The sequence below is a fragment of the Canis lupus genome, chromosome 4, assembly GCF_003254725.2.
Source record: "Canis lupus dingo isolate Sandy chromosome 4, ASM325472v2, whole genome shotgun sequence".
NCBI classification, from domain to species: Eukaryota; Metazoa; Chordata; class Mammalia; order Carnivora; family Canidae; genus Canis; species Canis lupus.
The window spans coordinates 24776200-24794445 of NC_064246.1; the positions used below are offsets into that span (position 1 = coordinate 24776200).

Sequence of the window (18246 nt, forward strand, 5' to 3'; positions counted from 1 at the left end):
CAACTGTGGCCCTGAAGCAGCTGGTCTTCCTTCTGAAAATGGCAGAAGTTTGAGAGTCCTCTGCGCTTCATCACAGTGCCTGTCATTCACCTCGTTTGACCCATCACCTAGGCATCTGATCATCAACCAGCATCACAAGAGGAAAGGCAAATATTGTACAGTAAGATGTTTTGAGAGAAAGACCACATTTATAAACTTTTATTGCAGTATGTTGTTATAATTGTTCTATTTTTAAAGAATTTTTAAAGATTTTATTTATTTATTCATGGTAGAGAGAGACAGAGAGGCAGAGACACAGGCAGAGGGAGAAGCAGGCTCCATGCACGAAGCCCGATGCGGGACTCGATCCTGGGACTCCAGGATCATGCCCTGGACCAAAGGCAGGCACCAAACTGCTGAGCCAGGGATCCCCTAATTGTTCTATTTTATTATTAGTTATTATTGTTAATCTCTTACTGTGCCTAATTTATAAATTAAATCTTATCATAGGTATGTATGTGTAGGAAAAAACAGTGTAAATAGGTAGAGTTCGATACTATCTGCAGTTTCAGGCATCCACTGGGAGTCTTGGAATGTATTCTCCATGAGTAAGGGTAGACTATTGTACTTTAACCACTGTCCCAGAACATGCTCCCACCTCCAGGCCTTATTCTAGAATATTTGCCTCTTGACTGCTTAACCAAATATTCTTCCTTTGAAGCCAGATTTAGTTCCACTGTCCCATAAACTCTTTCGTATCCTTAGGCCCATGGTGATCTCTTCTTGGTTGGTACATGACCACATGGGCTTCACTACATTTTCTGTGACTCAGTTTCATGATGGTTCTTAGTCCAGTGCTGGCTGTGAATTGACCTTGGTTAATGCTTTTCTTGTGCTGACTATGAGCTAAGCCCTTTGTGTTAAAAAAAGACTGAAAAGATTATTATTCCTGTTTCAGAGATGAGAAAACCAAAGCTTTGTAACTTGCCATGTGTCAGTTTGGAATAGTGTGGCTAAATGCTCAGCTATAAATCTGGGGTTCTATTCCTGTGGAGAAAGAACAGAACAAATATCGGGGACATCTAGCAGTCTCTATAATAGGAGAGAAATGTACAATTGGTCATGTGATAAAAGGGCAATTGTGAAAAGTGTTATGAAGGAAGAAAGATTTGTATAAATAGTTTATGCCAGGGAGTCATATAGAAAGGACTAGAAGTGGGCTTTGAAGGTAGACACATTAGTATTCTATTGCTATGTAACAAATGCCTCACAGCCCTTATGTATTATCTCGCAGTTGTAAAGGTCAGGCGTTCATCCTGCATGGTGTGGCTGGGTTCAATGCTCAGTATCACAGTCTGAAATCAAGATGTCAGATGGACTGAGCTCTTGTCTGGGGGTTCTGGGGGAAAATCTGTTTCAGGATCATTCTTCTTGTTGGAAGAATTTAGTTCCTTGCAGCTGTGAGGCTGAAGTCCACGTTTCCCTGCTGTCAGCCAGGGTCCACTCATAGCTCCTAGACGCTGCCTGCACTCTTTGACATATGGCCTCCTGCATCTTTAATTCAGCGACAGCTTGTTAAATCCTTCTTGTGGTTCTAATTTTTACCTTCTTCTTCTTCTGTGACCAGCTGAAGAAAACTCTGTTTTAAAGGGGCTGATGGGGGCAGCCCCGGTGGCTCAGTGGTTTAGGGCTGCCTTCAGTCCGGGGTGTGATCCTGGAGACCTGGGATCGAGTCCCACGTCGGGCTCCCTGCATGGAGCCTTCTTCCCCCTCTGCCTCTCTCTCGCTCTCTCTCTCTGCATCTCTCATGAATAAATGAATAAATAAATAAATAATCTTTAAAAATATATATAAAGGGGCTACTGGGATTAGGTCAGACTTGTCTGGATAATGTCCCCTATTTTAAGGTCACCCATAATAGCACCATGGAGGTAAAATCCATTACATTTGCAGTCTTGTGGATTATACCAGGGATAGAAAATCTAGGCAGACATCTTAGAATTTCCCCTACCACAGTGGGCAAGATTAGAGAGGCAGAGAGAGCTTTCTAGTTGGGAAAGAAATGTAGGCAAAAGCTCCAAAGGGAAACTCTACCAGTAATTTTTGGAGATTGTGATTATATCTCCTGTGACTGCTCCAGTAACCATAGCAGCTCCCTTTCACAAAGGATCTCCTAGGTGCTTTGCACAAACTCATTTACCAACCCTCTTGTCGGCTCTATAAGGGTGGAATTATTTTACTTCTTACAAGGGAAGAAATTCAGGCAGAGAGAAGAAAAGCCATCTGCCAGAGTTCTGTCCCAATCAAATTGTAAAGCTGGGATTATGGTTCAATCCCAAATACGGTTCACAGTCCAAATTTGTGCTCTTTGAGCTATTTAACCCACTTGCCTGTGCATCTGGGCAGGGATGCAGAAGACAGAGAGGTTGGTCTGAGCCCAGACTGTGGAGGGCATTGATGTTAACATTCATTAAAAGGTGCCATGGAAGATTTTAGAGGATGTGTGGAAGGAAGATGTGTGCTCATGGATGTGTGCACACGGATGTCCGCAAGGAGGGGGACAGACACGGACATGGATGTGGATAGAGGGGAGCACTGGCCTGGATGTGCCATGTGGTATTTTAGGGAGGCTAATATGGTTAGCCTGGAGGTAAGAACAATATATTTCAGTGAGAAGACTAGTGCATGATTAAGCCTCTGAATCTTGCTGCTGATTTGCAGGAAATACACAGGACAGAAGAATGTGTTAAACTGCACATAAGGTATATAATCATCGACCTGGAGGCAGAGTAAAGAGTAAAGATTACAGAAAAAAGATTGTACATAATTCCATTGCCCAAATATTATTATTATTATTTTTTTTTTTTGCCCAAATATTATTAATGTGAAATAATAAGCAGAGAAAACAGCTTTGGTAGCTGTGGTGGGCTGGACAAAAAGTTCATTTGTTTTGATGAGAGGGTTTCTGAGAGATAAGGTGGTTTCTGAGAAATCTTTAGTAATTGAGAGTCCATTGTGGTCAGACTTGGGTTACCAGCTGTGAACTAGGGCCGGGATCACAGGCCAGGATGTCCAGTCGGTGTAGTCACACAAGCTCCGCTCTCCGAAGAGCTTCACATTTGAGGTCTAATGCTCTGTAGTCACTGTCTTGATTTTTTTTTTAAGATTTTATTTATTTATTCATGAGAGACACAGGGAGAGAGAGAAGCAGAGGGAGAAGCAGGCTCCATGCAAGGAGCCCGATGTGGGACTCAATCCTGGGACTCCAGGATCATGCCCTGGGCCAAAGGCAGGCACATAACCGCTGAGCCACCCAGGGATCCCCTCTGTCTTGATTTTTAACAATTTTATCTCCGAGTTTTTATTTTAGAAGTCCAATGGGACCGTGGAGCATGCACCAGGGGTTTGGTGCTGCAGCTTTGTATGGTCCTGCCTCTCACCATCTCCTTCAGATGGGTTTTAGGCTGCCTGCTCCCCCAACATCTTGGTCCCCTAACCCCACTCCGGTAGCCTCCCCTTCCTGTCCCCACTGCTGTCCAGTGATCCCAGCTGGGTTCTGCTTTGTCCTGGGCAGGGTTCCGAGTGTGCTCTCCATAGTGACAAGGGGTGAGGCATCGTGGTGGCTGTTCCCAACTCAAGCTCCCGGTACCACCGTAGGTTTGGGGGTTGTTAAGGGGCAGTGGGCCTCTTTCTCTCCCTTGATTCAGTTACTGAGCAAGCCTCAGTGTGGAGGGAAAGAAGCCTTTTGTGGTCACGCATCTGCTGTGGGTTGTAAGGAAGGCCTGTGGGAAGGAGAAATGCCTGGCTTGGCTTGCCTTTAGCTGGGAACAGTATGTCAGTTTGGCAGCTGGCAGGAGGGGCTCCAGGCAGCCAGTGGGTTGCGTGGGCCCCCAAGTTCTTGTGGGGGTTCTGTATTCACATCAAAGGTATCTCGCTGATCAGGTAATGTGACATTAAATAATAAATAAAAAATAACATTACAAGTTGAGAGAGAGGCTGCAAAGAAGGGAATAAACCTTATATTTTAGTATCTTTTAAAAAAATGATTTACTTATTTATTTTAGAGGCGGGGAGGGGCAGAGGGAGGAGAGAGGCTCTCCAGCAGATACTACGCTGAGTGCAAGCCCGAGGCAGAGCTTGATCTCACAACCCTGTGATCACAACCTGAGCTGAAACCAAAAATCGGATGCTTAACCGACTGTGCCACCCAGGTGCCCCATTTTAGTGTCTTTAACAGCAGTTTTCCCCGCTCGTTGAACAAGGGGATCCACATTTTCATTTTGTACTGGGTCCCACAAATTGGGTAGCTTGACCCTTTGTGAAATTTTAGATAAACTACAGAGTTCAGATTCTTCATCTGTAAAATGGGGGAGAATAAAAAAGTACACTGCATATACCTGAATTTGAATAAGGGTTTTTCCAGTGCCTGGAACTTATAGAGTACTAAACAAATGTGAGCTTAAAATAGATAATGAATTCCACTGCCTGTAAGGATATGGAAGCAGTAACAAGAAAGTGAAGGTATCATGAGAAGGAAAAGTGCAGGATTTGGCAGCATGCACAGCAGAAACAGGGGATCTGTATTACCAGACAAAAAATAATTTAAAAAACTGAATAAGCCAGGGGTGCCCGGGTGGCATCAGATTCTTGATTTCAGCTCAGGTCATGGTCTCTGGGTTGAGATCCTAGGGGCTCCTTGCCCCCTAATCATCAGGAGTCTGCTGGAGACTCTTTTTCCTCTGCCCCTCCCCACTGCTCTGTCTCCATCTCTCTTAAATAAATCTTAAAAAAAAAAAAAAGTTGCACGGGACAACACACCCATAGTTTAGCCTCTTGCAAAATGTGGGACTTTGAGAAATATTTTCATTTGACTTGAGGATCTTCAGCTTGGACATATTAGTGCAAGTGTTACCTTGGCATGGGAAAGCTTGGGCAAAAGAGAATTTGAGATAAGGAAGACATTCACCAGACGCTGTACACAAAGTGCGCCATGAAAGGATCAGTAATTTGGTCATATCAAAATGCAAAATGTATATACTTTCTCATTTTCACTTGGGCTTTCTGGGTATCCTAGATACCTAGGTGCCCTAGATAAAGACAGGTGCACAATACAGAGGCAAGTACAATGATGTTCATGCAGAAACGTTTTTTTTTTTTTTTAAATTCTGAAAACCAGAACTCAACCTGAATGCCCATTCCTAGGAAATCGGTCATATAAATGGTTTGATTTCACGCAACGGAATACCACGCAGCCGTCACCAAAGAATGAAGTAGATCCATATCCATCAATGGTGAACGAGAACCAGGGGGTTTTAATTAAGGGGGGAAGTATCAAATTCCAGGAAGTGTCTAATCCCACTTACTTAGAAGACACTTACGAACAAGAAAACGACTAGGCAAGCCTAGAAGGCTGCACCCTGAGCTGCTGACCCTGACCATCCCCCAGGAAGGGAGCCGGTGGGGTGCGTGCGAATGAATGGGACACTCATCCTTCTCTATGCACTTCTGTTGTCCTAATGTTCTACCCCAAACACTTCCATGTGTTACTGAGAGGAAGCGGAGAGATTATTCCGAGGGCGTCGTGCAGAGGGAAAAGTTGAGGAGGGGGCGGGGAGACCCGGGGTCTGGACACTCCTGCGCCTTGGGAGGTGAGGAGACCCCGCCCCGCTGAGGTGATTCTGCAGAGGGGCGGAGCTCTGCGGAGCCCGGGCGGGAGGCGGCTCCTGGGGGCGGGGCCCCGGCTCCACCGCTCGCTCCGCTCCCACCATGCCCTTATAAGGAGCGCCCCGCGTTAGGGCTCCGGAATCCGGTCGCAATCCCTGCGGCGCAGCCCCAATCCCAGGCCCCTCCCTTGGGAATGGGGGCGGGGCGGGGTCTGGGCGGCGCGGGGGCGGGGGCGGAGCATCTCGACGCGGGGCCAATAGAAGCGGCGGCCCGGGTCTGAGCGGTGCTGCCATTGGGTGCGGCGACGCGAGGGGGCGGGGCGCCCGCGGGGCTGGTTACGCCGAGGGAAGCCCGGACTCCGTAGTTGCTGCTCGCAGTCGGTCTTCCCGCGGGTCCCCGGCCCCGCCGTTCCCAGTTCTCTGTAGCCCGCGGTCCGCCGCCCCGCTCGCCGCCGCGATGCCGGTGTTTCATACGCGCACGATCGAGAGCATCTTGGAGCCGGTGGCGCAGCAGATCTCGCACCTGGTGATCATGCACGAGGAAGGCGAGGTGGACGGCAAAGCCATCCCTGACCTCACCGCGCCCGTGGCCGCCGTGCAGGCGGCCGTCAGCAACCTTGTCCGGGTGAGCGCGCTGGGCCTGGGGTGGGAGCGGGGTCAGGAGACGTCCCAGTGGCTCCCCTTCGCCGGCTCGCTGCCTGTGGCTTTGCGCGTGGGCTCCGGAGCCAGGTGGCCATGGGTTCGAATCCCGACTCCTCTGCTCTGTGACCTTGAGCGAGCCCCCAAGCTTCGGGGTGCCTCAGTTTCTTCAATCTGTAAAATGGGGGCAGTCGTAATAATGCCTGCCTTGCGGGTGTATTGTGAAGATTCAGCGAGGTGGTATTTGTAAAGTGCCCAGCGCAGCGTACGACCCATGGTAGGCGCTCAGTAAATGTGAGTTGTTAGGGTGTCTGATGGCCCCTTTCACCCAGCCGGCCGTCGCCCCTCACGTTGACAGCCTTGCTCTGAACCCGTTTAGGCCTCCCGGGTCTGGCCTAGAGGCTGGCGCGCTCTGCTACGGATTCCCCGCCTTTCCTTCCAGGGATTCTTCTTTGAGCCGCGTTGTTCACCTTTCTAATACCTCGGTCCCTCGCCCTGAGACCCGCCGCACGCACCACCCTTCCCCCGCGCTCCGGAGTCTGGCTCTTTTGTCCACTTGTCTTCCTGGCCACTCGTCTCCCAGTCTCCTCCTCCCTTTCCTAGGCATTTCCACTTCTGCTCACACCTCTGGCACTCTCACCCTCCCCGCCCCCCGGCTAATTTCTATATATTTCTTTATGCAATAATTCATGACCTAAGCCCTCTTTCCTCTTTCGTTTCACCCAGCCGCCTTTCATTTTTCTGCCCTCCCGTGGAGATTTCCACCTGGCTTTACCTGCTGTCAAACGGCGTCCTCCCCCTGGGGCCTTTCCAGCCTCGGGGGCCCTCCTCCTCGGCCCCTCCTCCTGGCAGGAAGCAAGATGGAGTGCTGGGAGAGGCCTGTGGACTCTGGGATCTGCGGCCCCTGCCGGAGAGAAGGACGGGGCGTCTCCTCCCCAGCCCACAACTTTCGTGGGTGGCTGAGTGGCCTGCAGACCCCTGGAGCGCACAGCTGTGACTAATAACTTAGGTGGTTCCTAGGGGAGGCGGAGCTCCCTCCCCAAGTGGAAGAAGAGGCGCCGTGACCAGGCTCCTAACACTCCCCTGACTAATATCACACTTTCTTTCCCACTCTGGGTGGGTGACTCAGACCGCTGCTGCTTGTGAGGGACAACTTTGGAAAAAGTTCATGCTGCTCCCCCAGCGAGCCGTGTAAATAGTGTGTTGTCAGGGGAGTTGGCAGGTTGGGAGGCAAGCTGTGGGTCTGGGTGGGGCTTGGGTTACTTATCTGATCAGAGCCCTAAATACACTCCAGGGGCACCTTAGCTGCTTGAAAGTCTTCCTCAGCCTTTGGGGGCCCTTCTGGGGCAGTTGGAGAGACTGATAATTAGGAACATGGGCAGGGGGCGGGGGGGGGGGGGGGGGGCTCTACTGACCAAATTCCCCTTCTTCCTTCTGTATAGATTAAGAAAGTATCTATTCAGTAGGAACACTGTATTCATTCAGAATATCTAGTTCTACATTGTTCTTGTTCTTTTTATAACTAATTTTAATCTAAGACTCCAGAGTACATTCTTATGTAGTGTTGTCTAGCATGGCTGCATTCCAGGGCTCCATTTTTCAACAAATAGGAAACAATGTAAAGAGACAGGGTAATAGTGTCCCTCCATGGAGTACTTCAGGAAATGAAATCTTAAAACCACATGTTGCTCTTGGAACAGAGCTAGTTTAGTCTAGGGGTTGATATCTGGTTAGGCTATTTAGAGAAAAGTTATTTATGAGCGTCATTGCATGAATTAATAAGAATTGAATGTTGCGTAGGGAGCATTGTAATAAATCAGTGGTTCTCACGTTGAGGTGTGTATCAGAATCACTGGTGGGGCTTCTTAGTAATAAAGATGTCCAACTCCCATCTCAGACTTAACTGAGGAGCTCAAGGCCTTTGTATTTGTATTTTTTAAAGATTTTACTTATTTATTCATGGGAGACACAAAGAGGCAGAGACTTAGAGGGAGAAGCAGGCTCCTTGCAGGGAGCCTGGATCCCAGGCCCTTAGGATCATGACTTGAGCCAGAGGCAGACACTCAGCCACTGAGCCACCCAGGTGTCCCAAGGCCTTTGTATTTTTATTCTATTTTTTAAAATATTTTATTTATTCATGAGAGACAGAGAGAGAGAGAGAGAGAGAGAGGCAGAGACACAGGCAGAGGGAGAAGCAGGCTCCATGCAGGGAGCCTGACGTGGGACTTGATCCTGGGTCTCTAGGATCAGGCCCTGGACTGAAGGCGGCGCTAAACCGCTGAGCCACCAGGCAGCCTGGCCTTTGTATTTTTAAAAAGCTCCATAGGTGGTTGTGATATATGCTTTATTAGGAAACACTGCAAAGACATTGTGAGACAAATACAAAAAAAGTAAGGCTAGTCAGGAGCTGGAAAAAAAAAATTACATATAGTTACATCCCAGTACATACCAAAAAAGGGACTTGGGATTGGTGGTAGATCTGAATTAGCAGAGAGAAAGTTGGGAAGATGGTGCTGATAGTCAATAATGAACAATGGTACTGGTAAGTCATTTCCAGGTTACAACAAGCATATTGTCTGGACTAGCTCAGAAAGTCAGTTGGAGAGAAATTAGAGACGAAGTCAGCATATGACATATGGACAGTTTAACAGAGGCCTTATCTAATAAGATGAACAAAGACTGTGGGAGGGAGACTGGATAGATTGTGTTCTCTGGAGGCCAGAGGACCTACCTACAGCTTGGAATTCTCAATGCCAGTTGTGGCCGTTATATATGTACTACTGACTATTCTGCTGGATTATGTACATGTGTCAAATTCCCAACTAGGTTGTATCTGGAGGACAGGCTTCATTTGATATTTCTTTATGTGCTCCCCAGTACCTACCCTGGGCACACAGGATGGCCCAATAAGTATTGCTGAGGGAAAGAAGAAACTACGGGAAGAAGGATAAATTGGGAGACCTTTTAAAATGGTTGGTCATGGGATCCCTGGGTGGTTCAGTGGTTTGGCGCCTGCCTTCGGTCCAGGGCGTGATCCTGGAGTCCCGGTATCGAGTCCCATGTTGGGTTCCCTGCGTGGAGCCTGCTTCTCCCTCTGCCTGTGTCTCTGCCTTTCTCTCTCTCTGTTGTCTCTCATGAATAAATAAAATCTTAAAAAAAATGGTTGGTCATGAAGATAATGAAGCTCTGGACTTTGGGTGCGGCAGGGAAAATGGAGAAGGAATTAATTAGAAATATAGTAGAAGAGTTAGTAGAACTTGATAATAGACTTTCCAGGTTTTGTTAGGAAAAAATATGTGGTGTTATTGTAAAATAATGAAACTGATTTTTGAACAAATATTATAGAACTTATATAATTCGGGTTTCTTTCAGTTGCCTTGGGAAGTTACATTTTTATTCCTACATATTTGCATATTTATTATTTTTATAACTAATTTTAATCTAAGACTCCAGAATACATTCTTAGGTAGTGTTGTGTAACATGGCTGCATTCCAGGCCCTCCTATTTTATGTACCATTCTTGAGTCTAAGTGATCTTTGTATAATTCCAAAATTAAAGTTTACCAGAGAAAGGTGAAATTCTCAATTGTTAAGCATAGTCATTCATTTATCAAATAGGTATTTATTGAGACCCCCTTTTAAGGTCAGAGCAGTAAGTATGATTCTAGGCAGAATAAGTTACTGGACTGAGAGTGCTAAGTGACTCTAAGGCAGTGAAATACTCTGGAAGTTCAGAGGAAGGTGAGGTTACTTTTGATGGGAGAATCCAGAAGGCTTCCTGGAGGATGTAACATTTGAGACAGGTGGGATTTGATTTAAAGATGTGGTAAGAAAGGCATTACAAGTGGAAAGATCTACTCAAACAAAGGCATAGAATTATTGAGAATCTGAGGACCAAGTTTTGACTTAGGGCATCATTAAGTTGACTGCATATGGAGGGGCAAGACTCATTTGGATTTGTAATTTCATGTATATTTGTTTAACAAATGTAGTCTGGTCACTTAATATACATACCTTATCACAACTGAGTCATCACTTTTATTACACGCTCAGGGAGGGGTAGGATGGGAATATTTATTTACATGTCCTTTGTTCAACTCGGGATCCTGGACAAGACCATTTTTTAAAAACAGTTTTGTTGAGACTTAATTCACATACCATACAATTCCCCCATGTAAAGTATACAGTTGTTTTTGTAATATATTAACAGAGTTGTGTAACCATCACTACAATCTAATTTTAAGAAATCCATGTCCCCTCAAGAAGAAACCTTGTACCCATTAGCAGTTACTCATTCTCTCCTGGTCCCCCACCTTCCCAGTCCTAGGCAACCACCAGTCTAGTTTCTGTGTCTATGGATTTGCCTATTCTGGACATTTTGTGTTAATGGAATCATAACATATGTGGTCTTTTGTATCTGACTTCTTTCATTTTGCATAATGTTTTCAAGGTTCGTCCATAGTTTGTTTGTATCAGAACTTCATTCCTTTTTGCTGCTGAATAATATTCCATTGTATGGAATAAGGCCATTTGAAACAGTGATTCTAATGCGATAATAAAACAAGAAAGAGGGTCTAAGAGAAAGAAGGGTGGGAAAGGAAAAATAGAGGAGAGGTAAGAAGTTCCAAGGGTGGGATGCTGGGAGCAGTGTGAAAAAGTCAGAAGTCTTAGACTGTCTTGTAGCATGGTATATAAATTTTTCTTTTTTTCTGTTGAAGTGGCCCATGACAATCTGTTGGTCTCTGTGACCCTGCAGTTGTGATAGTTTTATTAATGGGGTTTCAGACTCTTTGCCTTCCTCATTGCGTCTGAGGGCATGTGTTGTAACCACTCCTTGGGCTCATGAAATATTTATTTTGGGAGTTTTTGTGGCCTTGACTTTTATGAGCCTCACCCATATATCATACCCTCTTGAAACCAGCTCTGGTACAAATAGCGGCTTTGTCTTTACTTTAACCTGATAGATGGGAAAGACTGTTCTGCTCTTAAAAAGAGATCAGTGGTTTTGTCATTTGCAAATGATCAATATTAGCATCTGAAATTATTTTTGCTTTAACTTTTTCTTTTTTTGGTTGATGTTAGATTTATTTCACGTAAAATCAATAACAACAGGGGTGCTTGGCTAGCCCAGTTGAAAGAGCATGTGACTCTTGATCTCAGGGTTCTTGAGTTTGAGCTCCATGTTGCCTGTAGAGATAACTTCGAAAAAAACAATCTCAAGAAATAATTAAATACAATGAAAACAATGGTGATAGGCCTGTGGGTGAATTTTTTCTTTTTAATATTTTCTTGTATTTTCCAATTTTAAAATGAGCATGTAACTCCTACATTAAGGAAGAAATTAATAAAGTGAATAATAAGAACAGTTGTCTCATCCTTTATAGTTAATAAAATACTTGTTTTTAAAAGATTTTATTTATTTATTCATGAGACACAGAGAGAGAGAGAGAGAGAGAGGAGGGAGAGAGAGAGAGAGAGGCAGAGACACAGGCAGAGGGAGAAGCAGTCTCCATGCAGGGAACCTGACGTGGGACTCGATCCTGGGTCTCCAGGATCACACCCTGGGCTGAAGGCAGTGCTAAACCGCTGAGCCACCCGGGCTGCCCAATAAAATACTTTCATATACAATATCATGGTAATCCCTTAAGGTAGATACTTTGATGGTCCCAGTTTTACAGATGAGTATACTGTAGATCAGTGAAATTAATCTGCTGACAGTGGCACAGTTAGTTAGTAGTAGAGCTTGAACCCAAACAGTTTTTCTTACTCTGTATCCTTTGCTTTCTCTACTGCACTATTCTGTGTCCACTTAGAGCAAGGTTGTTAAATATCAGTGGACATTTTCCACCTAGAATCTGAAGCAACAAGAATGCCTTTAGTCATAGAGTTTCCATGTGTCCTGAGCCTGGCAAGATTATCTGTTTAAAGCCTGGCTTTGATATGGCCTGCACAAAGGGCCTATATGAAAGGAATGATGTGAAGGTAGGGTTCTGTTTCACAGCAACATTCAATTTTGCGGCATTTCTTTAGGAAAAAAATAAGAGTAGTTACAGATCAACATAGAAGTATTTATGTCTGCAAAACAAATAAAGGCTTTTTACAGTATATATGGCTGCTCAGCTTGAAAGCCTGTTAGAACTAATAGTATTTAAAGTACTTTTATAGGATTTCTGTATTTACATAGTATTTAAGGCAATCATGAAGTTTCATTTGAAAAATGAAAAACTTTGGATCAAAAGAGATAAATGAATGGGTCAGATTGTGAACTTTGCTCCAATAATACTTAACATTTACTCATGCGATTGAGAGAACAGAAGAATTTTGAAGATTATAATGTTTCTACAACTATGTTTTTAATTTTAGTAGAGCCCCAGTTTAAATATTTGTTTAAGGGGCACCTGGGTGGCTCAGTTGTTTAAGCATTCTGGCTTCTGCTCAGGTCATGATCCTGGTCTCCTGGGATCAAGCCCCACACACCATCTCTCTCTCTCTCTCTCTCTCTCTCTCCCTCTCAAGTAAATAAAATCTTTAAAAAAATATTTGTTTATATATCTACACATTCAAAAGTGAATTTTTCTTTTTATTCTTCACAGTTTTCATCAAGGTCTATTTCATTATTGGTGGGTAGTACATTTAACAGTTATATATATTAAATAATGTATAGGTGACTGCAGGACTGCAGTATTGGTAACTAGATAACCAGTTCAACTAGAAACCAGCTAACAAGTAACTGTCTAAATATTTAAAATATAGCTCTTGTTTAGATCATCCTTTGTTTTGATTACCTTCTTGGGTGGGAAAAAAGCCTGCTGGTCACACTGGAAATATATTAAGGCCAAATCTTCTGATATCCATTCCCAGAGGTTTCTTTCAGCTGGATTAAGCCTCCACTTCTAGGGCAAGCCCGTTTGTGGCCTCCAGCATTAATGCTTTTCTTGTCTACCAGAACAGACAGTGTAAGCTTGACACCAGGCCTCAGAGTCTGAGTGTAGCCCACTCCAGTTAAACTAGAGTTATTGACTTTTGCAGAAATGGAAGCAGTGGGATCCAACTGGTATTTGGTTGCAGTGGCAAAGAGAGTGCATATGGTACCTGATGTCCAAGCAAGGTTTACTGAAGTGTCAAGATCTTCACATATTTTCTGATAAATTGATCCTCCAAATTCTGGCTTATCAGTGACATGAATGTCTAGTTGGAAGTCCCCAGTCCTGTAGCCCACTGCAAGGTTCTTTCTTTTTTTTTTTTTTTTTAAATAATATCCAGAGTTCACTAGATTTTTCTTTTCTTTTTTTTAAGATTTTATTTATTCATGATAGACACAGAGAGAGAGAGAGAGAGAGGCAGAGACACAGGCAGAGGGAGAAGCAGGCTCCATGCAAGGAGCCTGATGTGGGACTCGATCCTGGGACTCCAGGATCACGCCCAGGCACTAAACCACTGAGCCACACAGCCATCCCCTGCAAGGTTATTTCTTGTCAGCTTTGATTGGCACTGTCAAAAGTCATCTGGTAGCCAGCAAGCCAGCCCTCATAACCAAAGACGACTGAACCATAGATTGCAGGTCCAGCAAAATCAAAGTCAACATCACAACCAAAGTTTATACACTCCCTCTTATAAGAAGACTTGATTTTACTACTTTTCTTTTCCATGTTTGGTGAAAATGTGGTATCAAATGTCAGTTTCAAATCTTGGCTAATCTGGTCTTCAATTGTGATTTCTGTTCCCAGAGTGTTATCAGTGTTCTGTTTCTGTGAAAGTCGTACCCACACCATTTATATTTGGTCTCCATGGTTCCACCATTTATATTTGGTCTCCACGGTTCCAGCAACTTTACCAGTATCTGTATTAGATGAACCCGACGTTGAGATTTCCACAACCACTGCATAACTTTGTTTTCACATCCAGTTTCACCAACCCCAAACCATATCCTTTGTTGAAAATATCTCTGGCAGCTTTGTCAAGGTCAGCATAGATGGAGGAATACACATTGGCCCTGCAGCTCTGTCTGTAGAGCGCCATGGCGAGGCCACAGGAAGAAGTGATCTGTGGGCAAAGTTGAGCTTTTCTTAAGGGTTTTATAAATAACACCAGTGTAACTCTAAGTGGACAAGATAAAAGTGATTGTGTAAAAGGAAGTCTTGAGCTATTAAACACAGTATCTTAAGTTGGCTCCTTCTGTTATAGTCCACGAGTAAGGGCAGCATTAAGGGAACTGCTTTTATGGGGATGGGACTTAATTGGTTTTCAATATTTATTTCTTATATATTTGTTAAAAAAGGAGTTTGGTCATTTTATATACTTATTTAATTACTAGTTATTTATATACCGATAAAATACTTATGCTTTATATATATCACAACTGAGAGAGTCTTATTATTCCTTATCTTTTACTGCAGTTCAGCATAGCATGTATATACGGTCCTGAGACATTCACCATACTTGATCAGTGTTTGTTTTCTCCACTAGATTGTGGGTTTCTCAGTGGCAGGGATCACATCTGTTGGATTAATTACTTTATTTCCAGTGTCAGGCTGTGACCATACATGTACAAATATATATATTTTACTAAATGAACATTATATGTAGTATTTACTTTTTATGTGCAAAATATTGTAATAGAAATTTTGTCAATGAATATTCATTCTCAGCTTTTAAACATCTGATATAGCTGAATTTGAATATTCTCATTGAGTTTATTGTGGGCTTTGTCTGAAACAAGTAGAATATATACTAAGAGGAAGGAATGAATGGCTAACTGCCCATTGGTTGAGATAACAAAAGTGTTCAGGCTATTTTGGGTTGTGGATCTCTGTTTCAGAGCTATTTCAACTACACAGGCCACTTACTAAATTCATAATGTGAGAATATGTTCCTATCTGAAAGAGGCATTGGGATCTTGCATTCTTTTAAAATTAGAAGTGTCTTTTTAAAGTTTAACAATTTAGACCAGGTGTTGATACATTATTTGGAGTCCTGCTGGTTACAGTTAGTATCAGTATGATACTCTGAGTCATGAATTCCTTATTAACAGATCTTCACTTCCTTGAACCATATGGCAGGAGAAAAAGATTATCACAAAGTTGAACTGCCTCTTTTTTGCCTTTTCACTTATCTGGCCCAGTCTTTTTGTTGAACCTTGTCATGGTCATGACAGTGGGTGTATTTTTACCTAATAAGCCAGCATTAGAGCAGTATCAAAGAAGTAGCAGTCCTTAATGAGCAAATGTCAGAGATTAGTTGGTATCACAGCAGCGTTTCTTTCTAGAATAATGCTATCTACGCTCAGTATTCTTGCTGAGGAAGGGTCATTCAATCACCTCATGTTGTTTTTGGGCAGATCTGCCCTTACACCTTCTCTTATAGACAGGACTAAAAGGAGAAAACATAAATTTCAGCCTTGACTTTTTAAAGCTTCAGCAGCCTTCAGTGCTGTAGTAGTATAAATAGCTCAAAGAGAGGCTTAAGGAGTAAAGTTTGAATATGTAATAAGGCTCTGAAACACCCGGAGAAAAAAGTTGATGTATTGGAGGTAGGGTCTCCCGTTGGAGGCTTTTATCTGTCTTCTTATACGTTGTAATCGGAACTGTAGAATTCTTGCAATAGGTGTTTGGCATATTGGCCCACAGAATTAAGTTCAGGTAACAGAAGTTTTGAATGATCGAGGTGGCTGCTTCTCTGTCTTTTTTAGCCATTTTAGTACTTAAATAGTTTTCATTGGGAATGGTTATGGAGGGGAAGACTGTCTTATTTGTTTTTTCTTTTAAAAACGGTTTATTAAAAAAAAACATAAAAACGGTTTATTTATTTGAGATGGGGATACAGAAGGAGGCGGAGAGAGAATCCTCAAGCAGCTCCCTGCTGAGCATGGAGCCCTTTGCAGGGCTTGATCCCATGACCTTGAGATCATCACTTTAGAGATCATCCCACGACCCTGAGATCATGACCATCCTCCAAAATCAGGAGCCAATGCCAAACTTAGGCGCCTCCTCCCACTTCCATTTTTTCTTGGTAATTTATTAGAGAAGGAGGTTGAGATTAATGTGTAGCTAGGGAATTTTTGTTCATTTGTATTTTTTCATATTTAATGTATTATATCCTTCAAATAACAGTATGAATAATATTGAATATACTGTTATGCTGAGCCTTCATAGTCTTACAAAAGAACAAAATTTTTCTTGTCATAAAAGTGTTACATTTTTATTGTTGAAGTTTAGAAAATCTGTATTTAGTCACAGTCTTCTCTCAGTTTTCTCAGCCTTTTTTAGTCTATTTGAACTTAATTTGTCTTTCTTTTTTTTTATTTCTCTACTCCAATTTTGTATTTCCCTAGATATAAATGGAAACTAAATAATATGTATATAGATACACCAGTTCTTATCCTTTTTGACCATTTAAGAAACTCCCAAACCCTTTAACTCACTTTCCTGTTTAAAATTTTGCAAAGAAAAAAAAAAAAAAAGAATTTGCAAAGAAAGTGAGGAGACCAGCTGATACAATATTACAAGATTTTGTCATGTGCAGTTTAAGAAGTCATGATGTACTTGTTGGAATGACATGACTTCAAGATAATGGACGAGGTCCTAATCTAATCTAGGTTAGATTAGAACTTCTAATCTTTACATGCTTATTAAAGATTTGGGGGCTTTAGTCTGATTAAATCTGTTTAGGTATGTGCATTATGTGTGCAAAGAGATAGGTAGAGTATGATAGAGTAATAGATAAAAGGAGACTCGGATAATTAGACATAGGAAGTTGGGGATTTGTTGCCTTCTTTCCAGTACCTTGGTAGATTTTCGTGTCCTCCTCTGTTGGATCATCAGTCTTTGATGATTGATTTGTGTTTTTTCTTTCCCCTCCTTTTCCCATTTCATTGGGGTCTCTCCCTTTTACACTGTTGATTTCTGGAGGGGAAGGACTGGGCTATAATCTTGATACTTTTGGTACTGTTCCTGGGACTGGGAGGTCCCTTGCTCATGGTATTCCTTCCATAAGCGTGTTGTGCTTTGATACTTGCTATCTCAGCTCGTCATTCTGATGAGGATAGTTCACTATCTCTTGCCTCCTTTGGAAGGCATGGTGATTCTCTTTTCCTGCCCTCCCATGTTGCTATTACAAATGGCTATGTAGTCACAGAGAGAAACAAAGATTCATAAATGACATTATATTGTGTTGTTACATATTTGGACTTTCAGAGTCCAAAAAATTTTATGTCACTTCTATTAGAAGTCACCTCATTGGATTGGTAGGAATGTGGGATATATGTGTGTACAGAGGATGAGAGGTAGTGAATCTTAGAACTAAAAATGTTTTACAAATATTGTTAAGGTGCAGAAAATAGAGAGTCTTTGGCCCTTAGAGAATTTCCCACTGATAAGATTTCCAGTTGAGTGACTTTTAAGAGAAAAGTGGCTGAATATCATCGCAGCTGGCTACAATCCAAGTAAAAGTGATTCCTTCTTTTGAAATAAGTTTAACTTATTCCCACAAGTAAGCTTTCTGTGAAGGAAGAGAAATAGCACCTGTGTTCTTAGAGTTGGGAGGTTAGGGACCTCTATTATCTAGCTCCCTATATTTCAAGCCTTCTTTTTTTCTCTAATCCATCTCTGAAGAATGGCTCATCTTTTTTTTTTTTAAAATTATTTAATTATTTATTTATTTATGATAGTCACACACACACAGAGAGAGAGAGAGAGAGGCAGAGACACAGGCAGAGGGAGAAGCAGGCTCCATGCACCGGGAGCCCGACGTGGGATTCAATTCCGGGTCTCCAGGATCGCGCCCTGGGCCAAAGGCAGGCGCCAAACCGCTGCACCAGCCAGGGATCCTGAATGGCTCATCTTTTATCTCTAAGGCAGACAACATGTTTTTATTCATACAATTAAAGTAGATAAGGATATATGGATGAGAATATAATTCTTACATAGAAAAAGATTGAGACTACTAACACTTAAATTTCTTATCCTAC

At 42.9% G+C, this 18246-nt stretch overlaps 1 protein-coding gene and 1 pseudogene across 4 annotated transcripts in view; one reads left to right on the forward strand and one right to left on the reverse strand.

The window, feature by feature from the left end:
- Window positions 1–2689: 2689 nt before the first annotated feature.
- VCL (vinculin) overlaps window positions 2690–18246 on the forward strand; it is a 118941-nt gene continuing 103384 nt past the window's right edge. For all 4 annotated transcript variants that reach the window (XM_035715309.2, XM_035715310.2, XM_025434866.3 and 1 more), the window contains exon 1: window positions 2690–6267. In XM_035715309.2, coding sequence (XP_035571202.1) covers window positions 6100–6267 — 168 coding nt within the window. In that variant the 5' untranslated portion in view covers window positions 2690–6099. The remainder of the gene's footprint in view (window positions 6268–18246) is intronic.
- Window positions 13090–14269, reverse strand: LOC112651566 (voltage-dependent anion-selective channel protein 2-like; annotated as a pseudogene).